The sequence below is a fragment of the Otolemur garnettii genome, unplaced genomic scaffold, assembly GCF_000181295.1.
Source record: "Otolemur garnettii isolate 467f Iridium unplaced genomic scaffold, OtoGar3 scaffold00084, whole genome shotgun sequence".
NCBI classification, from domain to species: Eukaryota; Metazoa; Chordata; class Mammalia; order Primates; family Galagidae; genus Otolemur; species Otolemur garnettii.
Window position 1 is genome coordinate 8401587 of NW_003852479.1, and position 27794 is coordinate 8429380.

A 27794-nucleotide genomic window follows, 5' to 3' on the forward strand; every position below is an offset into this window, starting at 1 on the left:
ACGGGGTGAAAATGTCCAGACTCCATATCCCAGGACACAGGGGGTGAAAATGTCCAGACCCCATATCCCAGGACACAGGGGCTGAAAATGTCTAGACCCCACATCCCAGTACACAGGGGCTGAAAATGTCCAGACCCCATATCGCAGGACACAGGGGCTGAAAATGTCCAGACCCCACATCCCAGGAGCTGGTGGCAGAAGCATAGCTGCCCACTCATTCCTGGTAAGGATTTTTTCAAATTTTTACTCAGATCGAGGAAGTATTTGAAAAAGAAAATGGTGCTTTTTAATTCTACCTCCATGGAGTTTAATTCAGGCTCTCTTATCAGTATCAGTTGATAGCTAAAATGCTGATAAGCCATAAATTCTGTTTACATATAAAGTCTTGAAATGCCTATCACCAATGGCTAGCCCTGCCTGCCCCTCTGATGTGAGAAAGGAGATCTGGTAATGATGCTTAGAAAAAGTACACAGGTTGAGCTGAGACGCAGTGAAAGATTAAGGATCGTCACACCCATTGATGTTAAAAATGATGAATCAAATCAAGGCAGGTGATTATCTGTTTAGTCATGCATCAGTTGCTCCTATCCCAAATTTAGCACCGGCAGACTCCTTCTATCATGTAATATTTCATCTTTCTTCAAAAATAGGATCACTGGCTCAGTGCCCTTAGCACAGTGGTTACAGTGCCAGCCACAGGCACCGAGGCTGGCGGGTTCAAGCTCGACCCTGGCCAGCTAAACAACAATGACAACTGCAACAAAAGAATAGCAGGGTGTTGTGGCAGGGGCCTGTAGTCCCAGCTACTTGGGAGGCTGAGGCAAGAGAATCGCTTAAGCCTAGGAGTTGGAGGTTGCTGTGAGCTGTATACTCTACCCAGGGCGACATAGTGAGACTCTGTCTCAAAAAAAAAAAAAAGAAAAAGATCACCCACTGCAAGGCTCAAAGACTGTCTCATGAGCAGATGGCTGGTTAGTTGGAAGCTGGATGGTGTTAGTCACGCCCAGGAGAAGAGGACCAAATGTGAAATCCCCAGCCAGCGTCTCTGGGAGTGGTTCCAGCCCAGAGGAAGAACACCAGCTGTGAGGGACCCGCAGCTGTCATCTACCAGGGCAGGCTCAGATTTATGGGGGCCGGGAACCCTCACGGTAGGAGTGCTTGATGACACGCCCTGTGGTATGCATGTTTGGTGAGTACACCGCTCTTGCCTGGAGCCTAGCCAACCAGCACAGAGGGACCAGCAGGTCTACAAGGCTGCCTCGGTGACACCTGCAGAGACGTCCCCTAGGAACGCCATGGCTTCAGAGAGCCAGGAACCATGCCCTGGTTCTGAACAGAAAGGCTTGTCCAGTAAATTCAGTGATGAGGACAAAGAGCAACAAGAAAACAAGGATGTCAAAGCCAAGGAGTCCAAAGCAGAGTGCGCTGGGCAGAGGCTGAGAGGAAATGGATGCCACCCCTCGCTTAGGTCCATTTTCTGGCACGTCTGTGCATGAGGGAGATGCCAAGGGTAAGGGGAAATTCTGGGGTGGTCTATAATAACTCATGTTCCCTTCCAATGGGAGCTGCAGGTGTCCTCCTCCTTGGCCACTCATGCTTGGGGATGGGAGCACTGATGGCCAAGTGGTCAGGCCTCAGGGAGAGGTCACTTTGTGACACGGCTCTTAGTGGGGTCAAGGAGCTCATGGCCCTCCTGCCCTCAGGTGCACGTGCATCTCCAAGGCCCTCCTTCATTTCAGTAGCAGACAGCTGAGGGCTTGTCACTTTGGGGATGTTGGGAGAGGACATGCAGATGACCTCAGATCCCACCTCTTGAGCTGGGCCACATCCTTGGGAGGGAGATGGCCTTGGAGAGCTCACTGTGGCCCCCAAGGCTTCCTGAGGCTTCTGCTTTTCTCCTGAACCCAGTCTAATAGTGCAAGCTGGTCCATCCTTCCGTGAGTGACACTCAAACAGGAGTTTGGCTCTGGAACCACTAATTCCTGCAAGTGCTTCTGGCATCAGCTATAACGAAGTCAGTTTTTCAGCTTTCTCCACACCCGCCATGGTTAGGAGTTGCAGGTCTGGCACAGAGGAGGATTTTGACTTGGCATAGCTAGAAAATGGCTTCGTAGTGGAGGAAGGTGGAGTGTCTCTGCCAGCCAGGAAGCACATTATCTGCTGTTTATCAGCGTGGTGTTTATACTTGGCTGGAAGAACGGGTGGGTTATGAAGGGGTCATTGCTGTCTGTACCTGAGAGTAGGACTGCATGACTGAATTACTAACCTCAGGGAAAGAGGCAGCCGTCAGACACAGCTAAGTGCAGACTACCTTACAGATCACAGGAAAGTGATCAGAACAGCCCCATCCCAAATCAAGATGATTTTTTCTACACTTAGTTTTGTTTTCATTAAAATAGTATGTGATTACTATAAAGGAGTTAAACAATCTATAGAAGATTAAACAGGTTTAAAAAAATCAATCTTTTGATTTCTACCTCCTATAAACTACCACCATTAACATTAGGACAACATTTCAAGAGTTTTCTGTACATATCAGACAGGATAGAAAAATAAAAAGAGAGAACTACTTTTGTAAATATAGGATTTTACATAAGAAATCTGGTCTTGGAAATACTGTAGTCTAGATAACTTGAGAAAAACTCTAGCTATAAATATCTAGAGATGCTAGATAAAAATACAAAATAACCAAAATATCTTCCTAAGTGTCTAGCTATGCTCACAGGAAAATAAAGGAAATCACACATGTGCCACAAATGATGATAGAACTGGCCACCAGGGTGTTACTCAGAAGTGCCAACACGGGGACTCCCTGGAAGGGTTGTTGATAGGGCTGGAGTTACTGTTGTTTGATTTACCCATTTGGTTATTCCCTTCTTTTCCTTTCCACCTAAATGGCTTTTAATTATAGTGTTAAATAGCTCATCACAGAGTCAAATTCCTGAAAATCCCTCATTAATCTAGCAGTCAAGCCAACAACAAATTGTTACTTTGGAAGTATTTGCAAGAGAAACACAAATGCCCTCTGATCCTAAAAGTGAATGCCAAATCTACAAGTCTGAGGTCAACTTACTCCTGATGACATCACAGCAAACAAGCTCATGTTAGTGACAGTGTTAATGGTCAGTTAACAAGGCCCAGGTATGGGCTGAAAATGAGTCTATCTAGACTTCCATAAGTCCTTAATCACATTATTAAAAAAAAAAGTGACTAAAAATCCTCATGCCACAAATTCAGTTGGATTAGTATAAGGAAAATAATTTTTTCCTACCTTCTGCTGTTGCCTATAAAAATCTACCACATCCACAAAGAAATGCCAAAAAAACTACACATGGCATAAGGTGCCTTGCCATGTCTCTACAGGAATGATGTTATGGTTCTTGCGAAAGCAAAGTGTGTGTACTTTGGTGGACTGTTTCCAGCTCTGCAGCTGGACGAACCATCACAGTTAAGAGCCTGGCCAGCAGGCGTGGCTACACCCGCTCACTCACCTCCTTGGCCCATGCAGGCTTCTCACTGGGACTCATCCCCTCTTTGTAATGGTACAGTGGCTTTTTCTCAATGGGTCTCTGCTCCTGCCGCTGGTGCTGAAGGGAAACCAAGTAGTCTCTCTCCTGCTTCAGCTGTCTCTGCAGTCTCTCTGCTTGTCTTTGCTCTTCCAGCTGTTTGCGTTTATATTCCTGTCCAGATCAGTAAACAGGGCAAAGAAAAGGCTGGTCAGCACATGGCAATCACTGGCCATGCTGGCCAAGTATGCAACACAGGCAAAAAGACACCAAGTGACAAAGAGCCGGACATGACCAGGCTGTAGGAGGCATCAGGGGTATCCCAGAGACCAGCCCCACCTGTGCAGTGTCTATACAGCCGTTCCCACAGGACACCGCCACTGGCAAAGTGCCTTGTCCCTGATGGATTATAACTGAGAAAATGCTAGTAATGAGGACAGTTAAATGGTCAGGACACACCCCCTGTAAGGAGCCATTCACTGACTGATCTAGTAATTAAACCATTCAAACATGACATGTAGTTAAGTGAAAAAATAAACAAGTAGCCGGTGGTAACGCCTAAATCATCTTTGTCTAATAAAACTTGGACCAGCAAAGGTCATTACTAAGCTTATGTAAAGGCTAAAAAATATCAGAATGTCATTAAATAAAAAGTTCAGTTAAAAAAAATACACCACGAAGCCCATTTGGAGAGCAGTGTGGCACTTGGAGTGGATGTCACAAGAGCAGGAAATGGGTGACGTTCCCATCGTAAGGACAAAACTAACAGTCTGCAAGTGAAACGTAGCTGCAGAGGTAGGTGAGTTCTTAAGGGAGAGGTGCCTTTTGCTGTGATTGCATTCCAGCATGCTGCAAATGGCCTTAGAAATTACTCTGCATGGAACACAGTGGGTCTCAAAGCAGTTTGTACTTAAAGTACGACTGGATTCTTGTTAAAGTTTCACCAATAGATGGAATGGAGAATGTGTAAGACTTGCATTGAATGTATTAAGACTATGTATTATGTTCCCATGAGCTTTCTGAGGCCCGGGAGCCTTGGAAGCTGCCCCGTGTGGGCTGATGTTAGGAGGACACACACAGACAGACACGGACACACGCTGGCCCACACAGCAGGCGGCTTCCCGTCCGTTACCAGAAGTAGAGCCTGCTCGTGCAGGAGCTGCTGCTGCAGAATCTCTAGCTGCCTCTGCTCCTCCTCTAACTGTCGCCTGATGTATTCCTGGAGAGGCGGCAGCAGAGCATTCAGAGAAACAGAAAGAAAGAGAAAGAACAGGTAATTTTAAAGGTGACAAGAGCTGTCAAGTAAAATGGAGAAGGAAGAAGGTGGAAATACCCAGTATCTCCTACAGAACAGGAGGGTGGGCTGAAGCAAAGCAAAGCCCCCGCGAGTCTCAACGGCCTCCCTGCATCCCTGGCTATGCTGTCAACCACCTGGCTCTAACAGACTCAGCTACACAGTAGGGCTCTCCAGTACGGGCTCCTCTCTACAGAGTACCTGGAACTAGCAACAATGTGCAGTGCAGAGGCTCCTGGGCGCACAGCGCGGAGTGAACGCTGCCGGAGCCAGGTCCCTGCCACACCCGCCTGCAGATTCACTGTCAGCCTGAGACTAGCAAGGAGAGGGGCCTGCCTCGGTGCCAGAAGTTGTAAAGACTGGAATTTGCATGGGGATTACAGCTTTTCCGAAGCAGTAAGTGAAGAGGACTGGGCTCTCCATCAAGGTCAAGCTCCCCTGCTGTCTTCAAATCAGAAGGACACCCAGGGCCCAGGAGCACTGGAGACCCAGGCGCACCAGAGAGGTCGCGGGGTGGGATGCAGGCTGGGTGACAGGCATCCCCCTGGCCGTGTGCTGGACGTCTCCAATAGGTGAGAACAGTTGCTTGAGAATGTAAACCGTACTTAACAGCGCTCCTAAGAGAAGGCGACCCACACCAGGGCCGTCTGTGCGCGCGCGCGCGCGCACGCGGACCAGTGGTACCTGCTCGTGCTCCGCCCGCCTCCGCTCCTCCTCCCGCCGGGCCTGCTCCTCGTAGTGCCTGCGCTGCTCGCGCTCCTGCTGCTTCCGCAGCTCCTTCTCCCGCCTTTGTTGCTGCAAGGACACGAGGACAGCTGTGAGGGCCATGGGCCTGTGGGTGTCCGAAACCCATGGGAAGCTACCCCACTGCAAACGCCAGCTCTCAGAAACACGTCCAGATGCGTGAGGCTGTGGGGACATGGGGCTGGGGAGGAACCTGGGGGCCTGCAACACCTGCCACCAATGGGGCTGTGGGGCACATGGAGGGTGGGGAGTGATGGGGAGAGACCTGAGACCTATCAGGCAGGTGCATTGTCCCCAAGAAGTTCCTGGGAAACGAATCCCCTAATGGCTTGGGAGGAGTTTCAAATCAGGTATTTATTACCTGTTGTCAAGCTGATTAGGTGGCCACTTCACCATGCTCATGTCACTCAGTCTTCCTGACACCACATTTCACAAACATTTCACAGACAGAGCAGTAAAAATCAGCAAGGTGAAGTGGCACAATCAGAGCCACTCAGTAATTAACAGGATTTCCCGAGTCTCACCTGGCCCCTGCCCTTCCATGGGTCACGCTGCCTCTCCGTATTTTACAGAACATTCATTTCTAGGTGTCATTTTAAACTTGTTCAAACAAGACCCTTATGCTCTGTAGCTGTAGTCATCGTAGTCACCACTGTCCGACAGTGGCCCTGAGACAAGCACCTTGCAGCTTGATCTTAATCTCCATAAAACTCTCTCAAGGCGAGTATCATTGTCCTCCCCACTTTATATGAGAAAACTAAGGAATGGAGAGATTAAGTAACTTTTCACGTTCCCACTCCAGTTCAAGGTCACACCCAGTAAGTATAGAGCTTGATTCCAAAGCTAGGCGAGGGGACTTCAGGGTCTGGGCCCAGACCCAGCAGAAGATGGAGAGGCAAGAGAAACAAAAGAACCATCACAAATTACCTGATTCTTCATTTTACTCAGAAAGGAGAACATTGTAGGAGAATAAGAAGTAGGCTGAGCAGTTACAGGAGCCCATGGCTCTTAAAGTAGGGGGACCTCGTCCATCTCTTGGGCATCTGGAACCAGTGGGGATATAAGTCCTTTTCTGATTGTCTCAGTGACTGGGAATTGTGACTGGCACTTAGCATGAGGGCCTGGTTATGACAAGTGTCCTGAAATGTGAGAGACTCACATACATCTAAGTGTCTCCCACACATGCAATGAGTACCCTGTAGAGAAAGGCTGCCAGGACTTTGTGTCAGACCCCTTTCCTAGGGCTGCTAAAATATGAGGTTCAGGGGACACTGCAGGAGGCCCACTCCCTTGTGACATTCTCAGCAACACTCCACTGTGTGGCTGAGGGAGCAGAAGGCCCCGGAATGGAGTGATAGTGACGGCACCACTGACAGCTTTGTGCAAAGTTCTCTGTCAGTGCCTAGCCAGACCAACCACAGATATTCAAAATGGCAATGACACTTCTGAGGAAGCTTCTTGACAAGGCCCCTACCTTGTCCTTGGGACTTTCTGGCTCTGACCACCTTGGAGTCTGGGGCGGAACAGCTGTGTCTCTCAAGACTCATCTCCTGTCACTGTCAGAGCAGCAGCTGCTTGTCCAGCTCAGACTACAGGTGAGGGGGGCTGCTGGGGTGCCTTGTGCAGCCAGGTGACCTGGTCACAACTGTGTGTTCAAAGCCCCTAGCAACCACAGAAGGGTCAAGATGAGGCCACTCTGTGATCAGGGCATGGAATGACAGGGCCTGATGATTTTAGCAAAGCCAGGCTGATCGTCATGGTCACAATCCCTGCTGAGGAGACACAGCCTAAGGAGGACAGTCACTCTAATGGGACTGCAGTCCAGGGGTAGAAATTAGAAACTGGCCAAAATAAAACAGGAGGAGTTTGGCGATGTTCGGGGCATGTGAGGGCAGGTGCAGTCCTGGCCACAGGGCTGGCTGGACATGGGGCAGAGAAGGGCAGGAACACGGAAAGGAATGACAGGGTCATCCCAGACATGGGAGTGTTTGCTTTACAGAAAAACGATACTGGAAGACACAAGAAAAAAGCGTCAAGTTAGGAACTGACCAGATAGTTGGGATTATGAACCCAAACCAGAAACATTTCTAATGCTCAACTGAAGTGAGCCAGTGCAACAGAGAATAATAAAATAATTACGTGCACAGACCTGGCTCCTGGCAGGGAACGACTCTAATTTAGCTAACATTTCAAGTTTTTTACTCCAATCATAGGTCTCTTTCTTGAGGAAAAAAATAATCAAGCCTTTTGAAGAGTGAGATAATTTTTATGTGAAGGGTTTGTACATTTTGAACCCCTTTGCCAGGAATCAATACGGTGTTATAATTTTGTGCCACTCAGATTCTCATGCAAGTTGCATATAGTATTAATTGCACTCAAGGGCAAATGAGCTTCCCAAATACTCTGCAGTTTCTGAGAAAGACACTCTACAGTGACTAATAAATAATAACAACCTCACTCGGATCAGCCACTGCTAACTCACAGAGGCATCTGCCAGGGCTTCAGCTCCTGTGGCAAGGCTGGAAAATTAATCACTTCCCCAACATTCTGAGGGCACCCTGCCAATTTCTAGCTGCTGTGTCTTCATGTTAATTCCTTTCCTGAAAAAATGTTTGCTCTCTCTCGCTTCCTTAGCCTGGGGCTGTTTGAGGAAAGAGGTTACCAAATCATGTTAAACAAAGACCCTGTCCCTGGCCTTACGCAGACACTTTTACAAAGCTTCAAAGACTCTTGCTAAAAGCAACTCTTTGAGGCCAAGACCAATGACTGGCCTCTGCTGCACCTACCCCTCATGCAGTCCTGGAGCCTGGCAGGTGGCCCTAAGAGTCTGTTGAACTGAACAGAGCAGGAAACTCAGGAAACAGATGACAGCACCCCAGCCTCTTCAGCGTCTCTGCAGCACTTTCCTTCCCATGAATATTACAGTTGATGCCAGGCTGTCCCGTCTAATATGGTTAGAGGATGTCATAGCAACTCTACAATCCAGGATGAAGGCAAATTTTCGTGGGCAGGGTCTCTGTCCCACTTTTTTAAATTTCTCACTGCTTCCTACACTGAGTATGCCCCCTCTGAGGGTGGACACTGCAGATGGGATGAGTAACAGAGGGGAGAGTGCCCTGCAGAGCTCAGGACCAGACCTGTGCCCTTCAAGGCCCTTGTCAGAGGGGTCTTAAGGGCCAGAACACACTTTTATGTTGAGGACTGCAGAATGTGCCTCTAAAGCAGCGGTTCTCAACCTGTGGGTTGCGACCCACAGAACTGTATTAAAGGGCCACAGCATTAGGAAGGTTGAAAACCACCGTTCTAAAGAGAGCCAGCTGCAGCTGCCACTGCCACTGGCACATACCTATGTGCCATCCTAGAGCAAGGCCTCAAAACAAAATAAGGGAATAAAACTGTAAGCTGAAAGGAATAGAAAAGGGGAGGACCCAATCATTCCTAGACCTGCACCAAGGAGCTGGCCCTTGTGGGTGCTGGCCCCTGTGATGAGCTCTTCTGCCATAAAGTCACACTTTATGTCTTCAGAGTAGCTGAGTAAGGCTACCCACTGTGCTTGTGGTGGGGACGCTGTCTTGGGCATTATTTGTAGTGCTGCTCAATGACAGCCTAACGGACAACATGAATCTGTCTGCCTCTGTTCCCAGGTACTGGAATCTCAGAACAAGAGTAGCCACGGGACGTCCAGGAGCAGGTGCTCACTAGCCGACCTTGCTTTTGCCTTCACTGTTTTTCTCTTCTAGTTTCTGTATTTTCTTTCTGCACAAGGTTGCTATATTAGTCTCTGTAAGCCACTTTAAGTCCTCCTTTTGGGATAAAGAAAAGCCATGGGGAAGGATACATACAAATGAAAAGCAAGTTATGTCCCTGGGTCCCTCTTTACACATATCCCATTCCCTCTTATACGGAGTCAGGTGACATCCATGTTTGAGAATTTCCCAGAGCTTCAGTGCAACATGACACTGGCATGGAGAGAAGGTGACAGAGGCATCAGGGCCTCATCCCCTCATTCCATACATAGGTAAACTGAGGCACACTCTGGCCAATGCCTTGCCGAGGTTCACTCATCTGGTCAGTGCAAAGCCAGGACTTGCCCTCTGTGCCTTGCTCACCACACTGCCTGTTGTGAATTTGAAGAAGCAGGTCGAGGCATCTTGTATGTGCCGAGTGAGAGTTGTTGTCTTATGCTTTCAAACTGCCATTTTTTCTTTCTGTCTTCACTTGTTATCCCTCTTTTCTTCATGGAAAAAGTAATAAGAGAACATCGAGGAAACTGGACAGGCTGGATATACCTCATTCCTTTCCTTCTGCTCCAACTTTACACTATTCAAAATAAGTTATCCAACCTGCCTGCTCAGAGCTTTCCTGAAAAATCAAGTGCCTAAATGAAGCCTTTCCTTGGTGCTAGTGGGACAATCTCTGGGTAGGAGCCACCCTGACTAGGTGTTGATGAACATGCGTGTACGTGGGAGAGGGACGGTGTGTCCAGTCCCCAGGTTGGGGGCCACATGCGGATTATGTGAGGACTTTTTTGTTTATCTATGGTGGCAGGTACCTCGAAAATTATGCACAGACTTTTGTTACTCATCAGCTGTCATCTGCGTTTGTGTGTTTAACATGTGGTCTGAAATAACCCTTCTTCCAATATGGTGCAGAGAAACTAAAAGGCTGGACACCCCTGACTACCACAAGGATGTGGAATGAAGACTCCTCGTCCTGCCTCTTTTGGGGATGCTGGTCAGTGTGACTATTCACAAGCTCCTTATCACCTCCCAGCCTCAGCTTCCCCAGAAGCAGCAGCCAATTGGGTTTTCCTGGGTGTCATACAGAGGAAAAAGGATGGCTGGGTGGCCGTCCCTCACACCTGTGACTCAGAATGTCAATGTAAAAGCCAAATGCAGACGAACCTCCAGATGTGAGACCCTCAGCCTGAGTCCTGTGAAAATCAGCGGGTTGTGAACCAGTTTAATATGATGTCTACACCGAGAGCCACTGTAGCGCACCCACAGTGATGCCGGAGATGCTAAATTATGCTGCATCTGGAAACGGTATGAGAGGAGGTTACCATTGCCTTCTGATATTTTTAGGGCTGACATGGAAGGCCTTCTAGTTTCACTTGGAAGAACTTGTGTTACTACAGGAAAATCACAAGAACTTAATAAAAAAGTTACATTTTCCAACATTAGGATTTGTTCACAAATTAAATGTGCTGTCTTACGCCCATGGACACATGAGACCCTCGATGTCAGGCGGGATAACAACTCAGTCAGAAGAACTGTCGGGATTCCGGCTTTGAGGGAAGAACTGGCCAAGACCACTTTTGACTTTCCTGATGTTCTGCAGCCTCCACAATTCTGTGAACTGCTTACTGAAGAAAATAACTGAAATGAAGACAATTTGACTTACATGTCATGTGAAGTGAAATTTTTTCTGAAGCTATTTTGTTGCTATAGTCCTGTGGTTAGGAATGGTTGAGGAAACTGCAGAACACAGCAGTGAGAGCAGCTCTGTGAAGACTCCTGATAGCAGAAGCAGGCCACGTGATGCCCACTCCAGGCAGAAAGTACCCCACTATGCATGTGGTGCTCTAGGCCTGCAGTCCCCAAATCCTGGGTCGTAAACCGTCAAGTCTGTGGCTTGTTAGAACAGCTCAGCAGCAGGTGGTGAGCAGTGAGTGAAGTGTCCTCTGTGTCACAGCCGCTCCCCATAACTAGCATCACTGCCTGAACCCCACCGCCTGTCAGATCAGTGCTGGCTTAGATTCTCATGGAGACCGACCCCTCCTGGGAACTGCCGTGGGAGGGATGTGGGCCATGCTGCTTATGAGAAGCTGATGCCTGATGATCTGAGCGGGGCTGAGGCAGTGACTCCAGCGCTGGGGAGGGCTGCAGGTTCAGGTTGCGACCATCTAGCTGCAGAAGACAGGCTCAGGGCTCCCACTGATTCTGCATCATTGTGAGCTGTATAATTATTTTGTTATATATTACAATGTAATAATAGAAATTGCATAATAAATGTAATGTGCTCAAATCATCCCGACTCCTGCCCCCAGTCCGTGGAAAATCTGTCTTCCATGAAACTGGTCCCTGGTGCCAAAAGGGCTGGGGGCCTGTGCTCTGGACACACTGGGATTAGTAACCATCTAATGCTGGGGTTTTATCAGGGTGAAACACTGTGCGTATAGAGTGCTCACACACCCCGCCTCCTCTGTGAAGGGCCAGGAAGGACCTGATGTTTTAGCAGCATTTTATGCTGCAGGGTTGAAATCTCAGTACAACACCCTCACTGGGCAGGAAGCCCCTCCCAGGAGGTGACAAAGCAGAGAACACAGTCACCCAGAATAGCAAAGGCCATGCAGGGCTTCCTCAGAACCCTCTGGCAGAAATGACATCTGAGGTTATGAAATACAAAGACTGCATCCCACAGTCCTATGTTACCAGAGGGGAAGAAGCATATTTCCCAGGGTGCGTACCAGGGCCCCACTGACCCACAGACACACTACATTCTCCAGTTGAACTTTTTGTGCAACCAGGTCGTCTGAGTTCCTACTCAGGACAGTAGAAATCCAAGTGGTCACCAAAGTCCAGGCAACAGGCATGGACAGGGTCCAGCAGCAGCAGGGCACAGGATAGCTGCTCCCCAAGCTCAGCATTCCACTTGCTTGTGTGGTCTAGTCAGAACCTGCATTTCACCTTTCAGTCATTGGCTAACTCACTCACATGGCACTCACTTATTCCACTTATTCACTTATTCCACTTATAAAGTGCTACCAGAAGCACTGGACACCATTCAAGTAATGAGAATGTCATTACTTAGGGCTTCAGAATTTACAGGTGTCTACTTAGTATTCTTATTCTTGTCTACTGAGCTACAGGATAAAACAAAGGACCAAAGGTAAAGCTATTATAACCTATTGTTGCCCTGTGGAACATGTATTCCTGCTACTGGTGAGAAGCTGAGGCTTGTGCCCACTGTGCATGGAGCAAATGATCACAGATGTCTTCCATGCAAGCTGGGACCTGCAGCATGTGACTTTGTGTATGCATGAGCCTCTGTGAGCTGAACCCTGACCTGCAGCTACGGGAGGGGAACCTCCAGTAAGTGCCACAGAGGAGAAAATGCAGAGGTGGCCTTGGCAAGGCTTTGACTTGGAGCATCAGGGACAGAAACCAACACGAAGACATGCACCTGCTGGGCGGGAGCTGAGGTTCCCTGAAAGACCACAGAAGCAGAGTTGCAGACTGGGGAAGGGCATGCTGACGATGGCTCATCGTGGAAAGGAGGACATGTGGCTGCTTTGTGCTCGGGCTGTGCAGGCCGGTGCCCTGGATTCAAAACTGATTTCTTTTCAGGCTGTGCGACCTTCAGAAGGTATTAACCCCAAACTCTGCTGTTCAGCATCAGGCTGGAGACTGCCATGAGGATTCACTGACACAATTCAAGCCAAGTGCTGAACAGAGGACTCTGTCACGCAGGCAACAACATCCCCGCCCCAAATGGGTACATTCGCAAACAACCACAGCTTGCTCTGTTAGATGGGGTTATGTGCACTTTGCATGAGAGACAGTGGGTGCACGCAGAGACGTGATGACAGCAGATGAGATCTGGATGTAAGAGAGCATCCTGCCTAGTACGTGGCACACGGAAGTCACTCCATAATTGCAGCATGAGAGACAGTGGGTGCCCGTAGAGAGGTGATGATAGCAGATGAGACCTGGAAATGAGAATATCCTGCCAGGCACGTGGCACACGGAAGTCACTCCATAACTGCAATCACTGAGTATTATTGTTGTTGGTCTGAAACTAACATTCCCAGGACACAATGAGGCTGATGGGATTTACTGTAGACTAGAACCAAAGCCCTGACTGATGTAAGTCGGGAAGGCTGGACCTTAATTGTGAGTTCAAAAAACAATCTGCTCCTGGTGTCCACACTACCTCCTGATGCTCAGTGCCACCTGACAATGCAGGTGAATGGCTGTGAGAGCCTTACTGAGGAGTGAGCTGCTGGTGGGGGCCTGTCAACCTGCTGCCTCATTATCCTGCAGGCACCGAACTTCTTACCTGCTGCCTGACTCCCAGCAGCTATGCCCTTGACAATTCCTAACTGGCTAGAGGCTTTGGTATATCTGGCAGAGGAAGGAGCCTCAGAGATGTGGTCGAGGTTCTAGAAAAGAGGTGCTGACAAAGGCCTGTAAAACCACAGGGTGGGAGTCCTGCCCATGAGGAGCCATGCTGGAAACTGGCTGGCAGCTTCACTACCCACACAGGTGATAGCACTGTCTGCTGCTGACAGGAGATCTTGTCTGAAGGGGCCTGCATAGAAGGACTCATGAAACCCGTGCAGTGTGGACAAGCAGCCCTGCTCCCCGAGCTCAGCATTCCACTTGCCTGTGGTCTGCATTTCACCTCTCAGTCACTGGCTCACTCACTCACATGGTCACTCACTTACTCCATGGGTATTTATTAGGCGCTACCAGAAGTACTGGACACCGTTCAGGTATAAGAGACACGTCGAAGAATAAGAGATAACGCCCCCTCCTCATGGAGCCCACATTCTAGCCAGGGGATCCAGACCTACAAAGTACATGAAGAGTGTGTCTGGGGCAACGGGCTCCACGAAATAACTAGGCGAGGGGAGTGAGAGCTTGGCTGTGAGGAAAGCTGCAGGCCTGTCCTGCCTCCTGCTGGTGACCACTTGTTGCTATAGCAAGGGGGCTCCTACACAGGCCTTACCCATGCAGTTGAGCCCTGTGTGCCCAAGCAGGTGGCCCCAACCCAGATGTCCCTCCTTGGGAGCTTGGCACAGATGCACAGGCCTCACCATGACCCCAGACGCCCCCAACTGGGATCTCAGTGAAGGTACATGAGCCTCACCTCAACCCCAGATGCACCCCTTCCCCCCACCTCCAGCTCAGACCTCAGTGCAGGTGCATGGGCCTTACCCCAATCTCATGCCAGGACCTGGCCCAGGTGGCCCCTGGCCAGGACCTCAGTGCAGGTGCACAGGCCTTACCTCCTCCAACCTCCGCCGCTGTTCCTTCTGCTCCTCGATGCGCTTCTGGCGCTCAGCCAGCAGCTGCCGCTTGTGCTCCTCATTCTCCCGCTGCTGCTGTTCCAGCTGTTGCCGCCGCAGAGCCTCAGACCGCTCCTTGTTGGCCAACTGCAGCCGCAGGAAGTCCCGGCGCAGTGTGGACTCACCAGGCAGGTTCAGGATGGAGCTGCAGGAGGGACAGAGACGGGACCATGGGGAGGACTGTGGGGTAGGACCCCAGCCCCATAGGAGAGACAGAGATGAGACTGTGGGGCAGGACTGTGGGGCAGGACCCCAGCCCCATGGGAGAGACAGAGATGGGACTGTGGGGCAGGACACACCCCCCAGGAGGGACAGAGATGGGACTGTGGGGAGGTCTGAGGGGCAGGACCCACCCCCATAGTGTAGGAAAGGCAAAGGAATAAAGGTGACCCCTGGGGGCAGGAGGATGCCTGTGCCTATGGGGTAGAGGCCAGGCTGCTTCTGTGATGATGATGACCAGGGTGGGAGGGGGACTCTGTGTGGAAGTTGGCACAGAGCCAGGGGCTGAGCCCAGGGTGTTAGGCCCATGTCAGGGTCCCTCTTGCTGCACCACGCAGGATTCTGCTTAAGTGATGTTTTCCTTGCCTGCAAGTGGTGGGGTGTGTGTGTATGGGTGTGTGTGTGCACATGGCAGACGGTATGAGGGAAATACTGTCCCCCACCCATGCCCAGCTGCAACAGAGTCTCAGACTCCTAGGCTCTGCACAGCGGCCTCATGAGGAAGAAAGAGGTGACTCTATTTGTTCATTCACATCTAGCCCTTCTAATTTTTCGGGAAGCTTCTAAAAATAAATACGAAGTAATCCCATTGAGCACATATTTACCGAGACCCTGCTACCTGGCAAGCACTGCAGCTGGTAGGGACAGAGTGGTCCCCAGATAAACTCTCAGAGCTGCCTTCTTGTGGGAAGGGCAAGTAACTACAAACAGCATGATTTCAGGTATGAATGTGTCCTTCAGGGCACAAGAAAGGGTCATAGCTCAGGAGTGACAGGCAGGTGTTAGGGAGAGCATAGGACTCTAGACACTGTGGTCAGGAATCCCTTTGGGGAGGTCACAGCAATGGAGGAGGAATGTTCCAGGTGGAAGGAAGAGAACTTTTAGAGGCCTGTGGTGTGGCAGAGTGACAGGGTGAGGGGCTCTAGGAGGTCAGAGGGACAAAGCAGACGGGGCACAGCCCATGGGCTGGGCAGGTACAGGGGAAGGTTTGTGGCTGGAGAGGATGGCAGGTCTGTTTGGCTGCCATATGAGAGCCCGTCTGCAGGGCATGAGTGCTGCTATAGCAGCCCCCGGTGGACATACCCAGGACAGTCAGGGTTGGGTGGCAGAAGTCTCAAGGGATGGAGGTGGTGAAGCCTGTGGCAGAGGTGATGTGGGAGCAGGGAGGGTCTATAGAGTCTGTCCAGCAGCTGGTGGTGGTGGGAAAAATGGCCTGAGGAATGAGGAAGGAGAAATGTGGGTGGGGACAGGCCTGTGGAGGCCAGCAGGGGAGTAGCGCTCAGCTCGGGACAGTGGTGGGTGTGTGAAGAGTTGCCACAGTGTGACTTGAAGACTGCTCATGATGCCTGGCATCTATGACAAGCTTCCTCTAAAGCAAGCCCCATATGACGGCACTGTCAGCTGCACAGGCCACTTGCTCTGTGCAAAGGAGATGGCCTGGGGTGCCAGCCTCATGACTCATGGGTGCTCTGCTGATGTTAACTGAGTCATGTCTGTGTCCAGCACCTGCCCTGTGTTAGTGACTTGGTCCCTAACTGTATGTGTGACCTAGTTACCACCCTTTCCAGAATGAGATAACCACTGTCCTTTCCTACTTTTCAAGATTTTATGAACATTAATCAGATGTCTCTAGAAAAACAGGACTGGAACATAACCCTCAGTGTGACATAGTGACTTGTCATGCTTATAGCAGGTCAGGTGACATAGCAACCTGTCACACAGCTGGTCATGTGACACAGTGGTCTGTCACACCTACTGCAGGTCATGTGACATAGTGAACTGTCACGCTGTCACAGCAGGGTGAAGGTGCAGCGTCTCTGGTGTCCTCAGTGACCCTAGCATATAGCTTAGCAGGTGCCAGACAGATAGGGTTTCTCAGCTATGCAGCGAGTGGCTGGGTGGGGACACAGTTCTCCAGGTGAGCTTTGGAAAGCATGTTCAAATTGTCTGAAAGAATGAGCCTGGTCTTTTGCCCTGCAGGGATGTTCAACTTTAGTGTTACAACTTGACAGCCGTCAGCCCTACTCAGCCAAACAGGGGCAGTGACATGTTACATGTCAGATGGAACAAAAGGTCTCCTTTGGTCTTTGACCTTGAGGAGTCCTGTAACAGGTGGAGAGAGGAGCACTGGAGGCCCCCACGCCCTTCCCTGTCAACTCAGAGCGGCTCAGTAGGTCTGAGTTAACTAAAAATAAAAAAAAACTCATGCGTGGCTCAGCGCATGCTAACAGGGTGGCTGAGCCAGACATTTGCTGGCCAGGAAGCTGTGCCCCAGTGAGCTGGGGACTGGCCTTAGGGAGCACTGGGGTCCATGCCCAGAGGACGGGGACCCAGCTGCCCTGGTGCCCCTGTTTGGACACCTTCCCCAGCCTCACTCTGCACTCAGTGCATCACCCCATGGTGCACGTGCCTCTCAAAACTCAGCTGCCAGCTGAACTCTCTTGGAGGGTCCTGCAGTGTGAGCTGTTCTCAGCTGCTTACAGACACAGACCAGGAGGAGGCCAGGGTCAGAGGAGAGTGAAATGCAGAGTGCACGGACGACAGTGACAGGGCAGCACTGGACTCTCTGGAAGTGTGTGACAGTGGGAATGGTGGAGTTTCTGTCTGGGCTTCTCTAGTGTGTAGTTCAATCTCCTGGAAATCCTGTCCTCCTGGTTGGCAGTGGTGAGACACCAGGATGCATAACCAGGACAGCGGCTACCTGGACCTTCCTCAAAGGCAGGAAGGAATGAACTGCAGAGCTCTTGTCCAGAATCATCACACAGGTCTCAGAAAGGTACAGCTTTAAGTACTTTAGTCCTGCATCACCCAGACAACTGTCTGCTGCTCCTTCTCCAAGGCTATGTGTGTGAGGGAACAGGCTCTGAGGACAGAGACCATACATCTTGGGGGACAAAGTAAAGAATATGCTGATTTCTACAATTCTGTTTGAGTCTGCCTAGGGAAAATGTCCCCCATTAATGAGGATATTCATGGGCAATAAATTAAGTAAACCTACCCTAGCAGATTCTTAAAAATGAACCTATAAATCAAAAGGAAAGTGAATTCCACACAAGCACCACTGTGAATATGAAGATTAGGCTCAACTTTTGCTCACATACCTGGGCTCGCCCGAGTCATTCTCCTCCTCTTCCTCCTCACTCCCGCTGTATTCATACTCTGTCTCGTCTAAGGAGAGACCCAGAGTGTTAGTACACAAAAAGATGCATGCACAGAACAGTAAGACCACCCCTCCCTTTTTTGAGACAGCCTCCCCTTGTCACCCCGGGTAGATTCCCATGGCATCATAGTTCATAACAACCTCAAACTCCTGGCTTTAAGTGATCCTCTTGCCTCAGACTCCCAAATAACTGGGACTATAGGCACCACCACACCCGACTAGTTTTTGTATTTTTAGTAGAGACAAGGTCTTGCTCTAGGTCAGGCTGGTCTTGAACTCCTGAGCTCCAAGGATCCTCCCGCCTTTGCCGCCCAGAGCGTTGGGATTACAGGCACGAACCACCGTGCCCAGCTCACCCTTTCCATATACATGTAAACTTAGCTCATAAGGCTGTGGCTGACATGGAGCTGGAGCAGACACTGGGCCCAGACTGCCCAGCTGGTCCCAAGCTCTGCTCTCAGGCCTCCCATTTGCAGGGAAGGGAAGACAAGGAACCGAAAAGTGACCTTCTGTCTGTGTCAACCCTCAGTATAAAGCAGCTCGTACCAACCCATTGGCCCACTGTGAATTTACTGATGGTATTAATCACTTTAAAATTTAGGTTTTACTATGCCTCACATGGACTGACAATTCGCCCACAGATTATCTTGATAAATGCAGCAAGGCAATTTCTGACAACAGGTGCTACTGAATATACACAGTTAAAATGTGTTCTCGTTGATCACTAGGGAAATCCATTTAGTTCCGTAAACTGTTAAGCAAATTCACACACAACAATGAGGAAGACTGAGTTTGCTTTGGAGGTGATCAGAATCTAAGGGGCAGGATGAGCAAATAATCAGAGCTTCCAAGGTCACAGAGAAAGGGAAGAAACAGTTATTCATGGAGCGTGTCCCATGACAGTCACTGACACAAGATAGCTCACCTATGTTCTCTCATTTATTTTGCTTAATGAGAAAGCCTGTTTTCCCAGCAAGGACACTGAGATGATAAGGGGTTAAGTGTTATGACCAATGTCATCGGTTAACAAAAAGTCAGTCAGAGATTTGAATTTAGAATTCAACCCAACTTTACACCAGTGCTCCTTCCAATATGTCAAAATGACAAAATATCAGAGACATTTCACAGAAAAGAATCTGGTTCCTCTGGTTTTAAGGGCACAGTGAAGTTTGAGGCAGAAACCAGCTGGGCCTTGGAAGGACAGTGGCCTCTACTGGGCAGCAGGCAGTGGCAGGAAAGGGGCATTGTAAGCAGCATGGCCACAGGTGGAGGGCTGGCAGCATGACAGCACGTGGCACGTCCAGGAGACTGAGAGCCAGGGCAGCAGGTGTCTGGGTATGAGAGACCTCAGGAGGGGAGGCTGCAGGACCACAGAGCAGGCTGTTCCTCGAGTGCCATGCTGAGGACTTTCTGTGGGCAACATGCAGCCCTGGGAGGAGAGTTCATGCAACTGTGACCTCATAGCTATGGGTTCACAGTGACAGTGGTGAAGACGTCTGTGTGCCCTTCACAGGAGCTGAGACTGCAATTCTGCTGTGTCTCTGCCAGGAGGCAGCACCCACGCTGCTCTCCGCTCATGACAAGCCTCACCTGCCTTGCTCTGTAGCCATGAAAGATACTACGAAACAGAGTTGAATGTGTGTGAATTCGAGTGCATTTTCTAAAGAAATAATTTACTTCATATGCTGAGATATGCATGAAGTATTCAGGCTATGTATTTTTCTAGTATTATTTCATCAAAAACCTACATAAAGTGTTTTGTATTCCACAGCGAAAGTTTAATGTTCTAAACTTTCATGAAATGGACAGAGTTCAGAGTAAAATGCAGAAATTTCACCTAATGAAGGAAATGCCAGCCAGGGAAGGACGCGCACAATTACTCCAGTCACTCTGCTCTCCAGGGCAGAGCCTTCACCTGCAGGCTCCACAGTTTTAATTCCTCCCCAGAATTTAGTTTGATTGCTCTATATGATTGGGTTAAATTAGCACGTGTCAACATATCTTAAGGAAAAATATCAGGCTAAAAAACTGTAAAGCAATGCAAAGCAGAATTGCCTGATTCTGCCAAGAGCTGGTCATAGAGAGAACTGCTGAGCAGGTGAGAAGCAGAGTGAAGGGCGCCGGCAGAGACGGTCGCTCAGACTGGGTCTCACTCGGTCACTCCCTTCCTCGGGGAGCAGACAGTGATGAGAGAGAAGGGCCCCTTAGCCCAGCAGGATTAATGCCTTCAACTGTCACACAGCTCTTGAACAGACCTATTTCTGAGAATCTTACTCTTCCACTCTGCCAAGAATGAACACATTAAAAGTGAACTGTCTTCGTGGCATGGGGAGCTCTGAGTCACATTCCAGAGTTTGTATCCAAAATGGAAAAACAACCTGAGACCCGACTTTCCTCCTATTCCTGGTCAAGGAGAGGAAAGGCGTAAGCTCTCACAGAGCCCCTCTGAGTCACAGTGAGGAATCCAGAGTCAGTAAGAATGTCCTCGACAGGACAGCTGGCATCTACCGAGGGCTTCTGTGCACTTTACACGTGTCCTCTGTCATCTTTGCAGTAATGCCAGGCATTACTGTTATTATACCCCAATCCCGTGTTAAAGATGAAAAAACCTGGGTCAAGTTCACATAACTGAATGTGAACCCAGAAATTGAATCTGAAGAGTCTGATACTTAAACTACTCTCTGTATCCATAGGACAGTAAAGTGTCCCCACTAGAGAAGGTGATATCTGAGGACTGTGTGTCTGACATACTGCCCTAAAACATCCCCTTAAACATTCTGAATTCATGGAGTGGCCCAAGACCACCTCAGACAAAGAGCAGCCAAAAAATCAGTCCTGGGACTCTTTGACCTCAACCCACTCTTTCTCCTCATGCCTTGTCCCTCTGGCTTGGGCCAGCCACTGGCTTCTTGAGTCTGACCAGCAAGTCCTTGTCCGCCTGCTAACCTTGGGGGGGGGGCTCCCTTCTAGCTTGGCCTCAAAACCTCCTGAGTCCAACCTGGCCATACATGTCCCTCCAAGTCTCAGGCTGGATGTAGGAGCAGGACCGTTGGTGGAAATGCCTCTGCTGACCTGACCCCCAGAGTCTCCAGGCCAGCTGGGGCCTCACTCTGCTCACTGCCCAGCCCCAAGCCCCACTCTGCCAGTGTGAGGCACTGACCACAGAGGCAGGGGGGAAGGAGTGTGAGAGAGGGGCAGCCCCACCCTCTGCTGCTTCATCTGAGTAGAGAAATGGAGACAGGAGGAAGTGAGGGTTGCAAGGACAGGCACTGGCTAGGGCCCCATCCTCAGTCAGGTCAGCCCTCTGCTCTCACTCACCTTGCTCTGAATGTCACCTTCTAGCCTCACACAGCCTCCCACCTAGAGCCCCCATGGCCTCCTGCTCTCTACCTAGAAGCCATTACTGCCACCCCCCTTTCTCTGTCCCACCTTTCACCCTTCCCTGCCCTCCGACCCAGCACTCAGCCAGCCATTGGCCCTCCAGACCATGTGGTAGGTTTCACTTTGGTCAGGATATGATCAAGAGGCTAATCTCCAAAAGCAAACTTATCTCCTTAAGAAGGTTCTATTTCCTGAGAGATGAACCTTAAGCCAGAGACGCAGAGGGGCAGGGAGAGCTGTGAGAGATAACAGACCAGTGATTTCAGCAGCAGATCCACAACAGACTAGGAATTAATGGTGGACTTTAGCTCCCCTTTATGAGTTAAACGGAGTCATTAATTAGAAAGCAAAGTTCAAGTGATTCTGAAACTGTCAGTTAAAAACTTGCCTAGTCAAAATTCACTTTAGTATGTAAGAATCTTACTCATTTCTGCAAAATGCGTTCCTCCTCACCTGCCAGCCTTCATCTGACTTTTCTCCAGCTTGTATTTTCTGCCTCATTTTAGCAACTCACTTCCTTATCCTGACTTTTGGTATTTACACAGAATTCCTATGCTAGTTTCAAACAACTGGGGCATAGTCTGTAGACCCCAAGTTTTGACTCATGTGCTATATAAGAGCCAGAGTCACAAAGACATAAACTTCTTGTATGTATGAAATGAGTAAGTGCCTTCACTGATCCTCAGCTCAACTTCTGACATTCCAGACACCAGCTGGCAACACAATGGTCTTTTCTGTCACTGCAGCCATGAGGGAATGCTTTCTGATTCTGAATAACTGAATAGGAAATGAGCCTCAGAACACAAACACCTAAGTGTTGGAAGTGTCAGTGCAGAAAAATGTCACTATATGAATTTTTCTTCAGGTTGTCTATCTTCTGGAGCTTTCTAGTTTTCCACATGTGAATACTCACTTGAATTACGAAAATCACTTGTCACAGAAAAGTACTTCACAGTTATCATGCAACCTGATTTGTTCAAGGCCTGGAAGAGGGAATGTTTCCTGTAGCTCTATTTTTCCAGAAAGATTCTACTTCAGCAGTCTCGCCTAGTGCTGCCCGAGGCTGGCCTCAGAGGCAGCCCTCACCTAAAGCACGACTCAGGCCATCGTCACCTCCCTGCACACTGGAGCTCAGCCCCGCTCGTCTCCCCTTCCTCTTGCTGACACACAAGGTGTGCAAACCTTTCTCTCCTCGCTTCTTCTTGGTCCGGTCGATGTGGTCCTTGAGCTGGATGCGGACCTGTCGCTCATTGGGCTGGTCCCGGATGAACGGGTGCTTCATCAGCTGCTCTGTGGCCGGCCGCTGGCTGTGGTTCTTTACCAAACAGCTCTCAATAAATGACTGGAATTTTTTTGACCTGTCAAACAAAAGAGATGAATCCCCAGATAAAATGACAAGCAAACATTTTCTGAAATGCTAGAATTTTTTTTAAAAGGTTGTTCAATTGTCCAATATTGAAACTGACCAACCACAAAATAGGCCTGGCCTGTAACAGGTGCAGTGGGGTCTAAGGCGTCACGACCAGCAACACACAACTGAGGCAGCACATGCAGTGACAGATGTGGAAGCATTTTGCACAATTTATACACAGTGTTACAGAGACCACCAAAAAGAACCAGGCAAGAAAAAGGCCCTCAAGAGACTCACACCTAGAAGGGCCCAGGAGCCCGGGTTTGGCCTAAAAGTCTCAGGAGAACCTGTCCTATGGGAAAGGGCAGCTCAGGTGCACAGGCCCTCAGTGGAAAAGCAAAGCCACGATGAGAATGCCATGTGTGTCAATGCTGCTTAAACGAGGCAGAAAACGCAAGCTGAAGATAAGTAACACCAGGACTGGTGATGGGGTGGGCATTCTGTAGAGTGATCAAGACTCTTCTATGGCAAAAGGAACTTTGATCAGGCAAATTCTTTTTTTTTTTTTCTTCCTCACATGGCAAGACCAGAAGAGATGATCCGGCAAATTCTTAACTGATAATTTCAGAATCACTTTTGAACTTTGCTTTCCAATGAATGAGAACAGGATATATCTTTGCTATTAACCCTAGGACTCAGAAATAGTAACTTTGAAGGACCAAGTTCACACTCAGAAGGTAATTTATCTTTGTTTCAAGAGGCACTATTTCCTCCAAGATAAGCCCGATCCAGAAGCAGAGGACAGTGTGGAGATGCCAAACTGGGAACACAACAGCCAGCCCAGGATGGCAGGAATTGATGGTGAACTTTAGCTCTGATTTATGAGTCAGGAATGTGTCCTTATTGAAAGTTCCAAGAAATTGTTCAGAGTCACAAATAATGAAGCTCATGACTCTATGGTATGCTTCTCCATGGCAGCCGAGGCTTGGTCACCCCACCCTGCCTGGGAGAGGGGAGCTGAGGCCTGGTCACCCCTACCCTGCCCAGGGACAGATGGTCAGTTCTGTGCTCTGTCGCCCTCCTGTGGTGTACTGTGGAGTTACAGGAGCAAATGCCCAGCAGGTCTCGCTCAGCCTTCTCCCAAGGCCCACGGCAGGTGTCCTCAAACTATGGCCCGCAGGCCACATGCAGCCCGCAGAGGACATTTATCCGGCCTGCTGGGTGTTTCTGCCACTGCTGCCTGTCTTGCTTAGCAGCTGACTTGTCCTGGGGCCCGCAGTCTGTCCCTCTAATGGTCTGAGGGACAGTGAACTGGCCCCCTGTGTAAAAAGTTTGAGGACCCCTGCCCTATGGGTATGCACATATGTGTATGTAAGTATACAGCACATGTATACACATTTATGAACACAAATGTACGTATACACATTTAAATATGTAAGTTTGCATGTGCACATCAAGTGTGTGTGTGTATTCCTCAGGCTGAGTGTGCTCTCCAGCCTGCACACGCAGGAAGCACCTGAAGACACCGTATTCTCTATTTCTGCCCAGGTCAATGCAGTTTTTCATGCAGGGTTTCTGGCATTTTTTTTCCCCTAAGTTTCAAAGCTGTGTTCAAGCTTTTAAAATATTTTACATAGAAGTCAGGATAACCTTTTGTGCTTGTGGTCACTCCAGGACGCATCAGGACTGTTCACACTGGACTAGAAATAGTGACGACAGGATGGACGCTCCATGTGCCTCCCCAAGTCCTTCAACCTATGTCCCTGAGTTTTGCACAACGGACAACCCAGTGGGATCAGGAAGTGCCAACCATCATCTTTGCATGGTGAGCTTATGTCTACTCTATGGCGCTTGGTGAAGGCCCAGATGCAGGTTGTGGGTGAGAGCTGTGCGTGATGTGTACGTAACATCCCTCAAACCTGAATGAGCTTAAAAGCATGAGGCCAAGCTGTACAGAATCCCACAAGTCCTACTCTGCTTCTCTAGGCAGGAAACTAGCATTCAAGGAGGAAAACAGATTAGGACAGAGAGCTGTTAAACTTTCACAGGAATGCAAATTGTAGTTCTCTTTTATTCTTGCTAACAACTAGAAGGACGTGCTCATTTTTTATATAAAGTGCTCAACTATTAGCTAGAAGACGATAAATAAAAGAAATCACATCCAACTTTAAAAAGAGATCCAGACTTAATAGACTGAATGTTTTAGTCCTTGATACTGACTTCTGAACTCCCAGATCTCTGGGATAGAATGTGTTCAAGAGTTAATGAAACCAACTGTCTTTCCAGGCTTCCTCCTGCTGCAGGAGAACTTCAGGATAAACTCAGGAGCATGAATCTGGGCCCCAAAGATGGGCCTGGTTTTGCAGAGCTCACAGAGGGTGATGTGCTCCACAGGTAATGTCTCCTCCACGTGTCTGGAGGAGAAAACAGTGCCTACACAAGTCTCCAGAGCAGGATTCATAGTCTCTTATTTAAGTTAGTGTGACCCCAAAATCAATATGCTTAATTACACATTTAATTAAAAGTGGAACACTTCACCTGTGTGAAATATGACCTGTTTGCTGAGCATTCTAATGAGTTTAGAGCATCTGTATAATTTTATTGCTTAAATCTCTACTGATGGTAATTTAGTTCTGTTTCTTCACAAAGAACCCTAAGGTTAGTGACCCTAATTCCCCAAGAGCTGGCATGGAGGATAAATGGTAACGATTGGTGCTTATGGGCTGAGGGCACTAATTCTACTACTGACCTGCCAAACACTTTATATTCCTAGGCTTATCCTGCTTATACATTAAATTGTGTTAGGGAAACTCAAAATGTCTGAAGGAGCATGACCATCTGAGCTAAAAGTTTTTGGTAATTATCAGACTCCCTAAGTGTAATGTGACTTTTAAACTTTGTGTTGGTCGGACCTTCTTACTCTGGCCTCCATCACTTAACTGTGTGACTTTGGACAAATTACTTCTCTGTTCCTCAGTTTCCCTGGCTATAAATGGGGACATTATTAGTACTTATCTCAAAGGAATGTTGCCATGATAAATGAGTTAATTCACACAAAATACTTAGAACAGTGCCTGGTATCACACATGTCATATGTGTTTGTTATTATTATTAGTCTTACTACAACTGTGATGATAATGTCCCAGCAACTCTGATCATCCCCAGAATCGAGTGTCTGCCTTTAGCACAGGGGTACAGAAGTGTGATGTTGTTTATCTGCATTTCAGTTGGACTGAGAGCATAAAGTGTTGAGGATCAGATAGGTTAGCAGGGAGAGCTGATAGGGCTGTCATTTGCAAGGAGACTGTGCAAAAAAGGGTTAATTGTAAAACTTCATGTAGCAGTTTTTGTTTGTTCTGATTTTGGTAAAGTTCAAAGTCACACCATTACTTGAAAACTCAGTCTATTTGAAATATTTTCTCATATCTGCTTTGTATTATCATTGTTTTATTTAGAACGCATATATACACAGAGAAAAGCTTTGTCATATCTCAAAACAAAAGAGCCTGACAACCCAGTGAGGACCAGGGTCAATGCTTCACAGATAGCAGGAGTGACCCTGGAGTATGTGTAGGAGCCTGGCTCCCGCCAGGGGCCATACTCTCTGGACCCACCCCTCCACTTGCTGGGCCTCCCAGGCTGTATCAGGCCACGAAGTCAGGACCAGGGCACCATGTATGTCTGAGAAGTGATGGTTTCCCTGATGCTCTCAGCTGAGGGCTGCTGTGCCTGGGCGGGTTCTTCAGGTTCAGAGGTGCGTGAGAACCCGGCTGACCATCTTCTCAGAGGAATGATGCTGTCTCTGTCCCTGGCACTGGTGTACTGTCCTGGGCAGCTGAGCATGGATGGGCAGGGTATGAAGAGAGTGCTGTTGGAAGGAGCTGGTGACCCATGTGGGTGGAACCCATCTGCGCATAGGAGGCAGGAAGAGGAAGCAGGAGTCCAGTGTCACTGGTCACCTACTAGTGGTGACACAGAGGCAGTGGGTGAGGGCACCCTTAGTTTCCTCTGATGCAACTGAGATATGACCCTCTCTGAGGCCTCCTCATCAGGTAGCTGTACTACCTGGGTATCCAGTAAGGCCCTGTCCTGGGCCTGAGGGGAGGCAGAGCTGGGCTCTGTCAATGTGGGGGGTGGGGTCTCTTGCCCTCCGATGGCTGGGATGTTGCTGGTGCCTGACCTTCTCTGACCTTGAAGGCACAGGGAGATGCACGTTCATACTGAGAGATGCACCTCAGCCTGGAGTGCTGTAGTTCCAGGGAGGATATAGAGAGTGACCCTCAATTCAGCACTTCTAGGAACAGAGTTCCTGGCCCTGCCCTTGCAGGGGCACCTCCCTTCGGTCATGTGCTGACACACACACTAGGAACAAGACACCTGACCTAACAACTCATTTAGGGAAAGAAAAGCTGGAAACAAAAGAATATCTTTCAGTTTTTTTCTTTTGGTTCGGGTGCTGGAGTGGGGTGGAGTCTTTTCCTTTAAAAAAAGTAAAAGAAAATGTGTCATTTCCCTCCAAACATAAGAGCCTATTAAAGCAAACTCTAACTTACTTCAAATCACTTTGGACTTGGTATTTTAAGATAAAATGCTCTAAAGTACTTAAATATTTTCACTAAAAACTGGAATTGTGCTGCAGGGAAGTAGGAGCTGTGTCATGTGTGAGGCGTCCCACGCCCGATGCTGAAATCCAGAGAGGAAGAGACGTCATTAGGCCCTCCTCCCCCTCTCTCTCAAGATGGCCAGGCTCTCGGCCCCCTGTCTCTCTCAAATGGCCGTGCCCTCATCCCCCACTCTCTCTGACGGCCAGGCCCTCATCCCCCCCTCTCTCTGATGGCCAGGCTCTCGGCCCCCCGTCTCTCTCAAATGGCCATGCCCTCATCCCCCTCTCTCTCAAATGGTCGTGCCCTCATCCCCCCCCTCTCTGATGGCCAGGCTCTTGTCCCCCTCTCTCTCAGATGGCCAGGCCCTTGTCCCCCTCTCTCTCTGATGGCCAGGCCCTTGTCCCCGTCTCTCTCAAACGGCTGTGCCCTCACCCCCCTCTCTCTCTGACAGCCAGGCCCTCG

The 27794-nt window shown here is 49.2% G+C and overlaps 1 protein-coding gene across 2 annotated transcripts in view; it reads right to left on the reverse strand.

The window, feature by feature from the left end:
* The window catches only part of TNIK (TRAF2 and NCK interacting kinase), a 354942-nt gene that overhangs the window by 68679 nt on the left and 258469 nt on the right, over positions 1-27794 (reverse strand). Inside the window, exons 10-15 of one of the 2 annotated variants that reach the window (XM_003794663.2) lie at positions 22560-22735; positions 17938-18004; positions 14558-14762; positions 5485-5595; positions 4639-4725; positions 3492-3680 (exon numbers count right to left, since the gene is read on the reverse strand). In XM_003794663.2, coding sequence (XP_003794711.1) covers positions 3492-3680; positions 4639-4725; positions 5485-5595; positions 14558-14762; positions 17938-18004; positions 22560-22735 — 835 coding nt within the window. The remainder of the gene's footprint in view (positions 1-3491; positions 3681-4638; positions 4726-5484; positions 5596-14557; positions 14763-17937; positions 18005-22559; positions 22736-27794) is intronic. The other variant, XM_003794666.2, reaches the window with a different exon arrangement.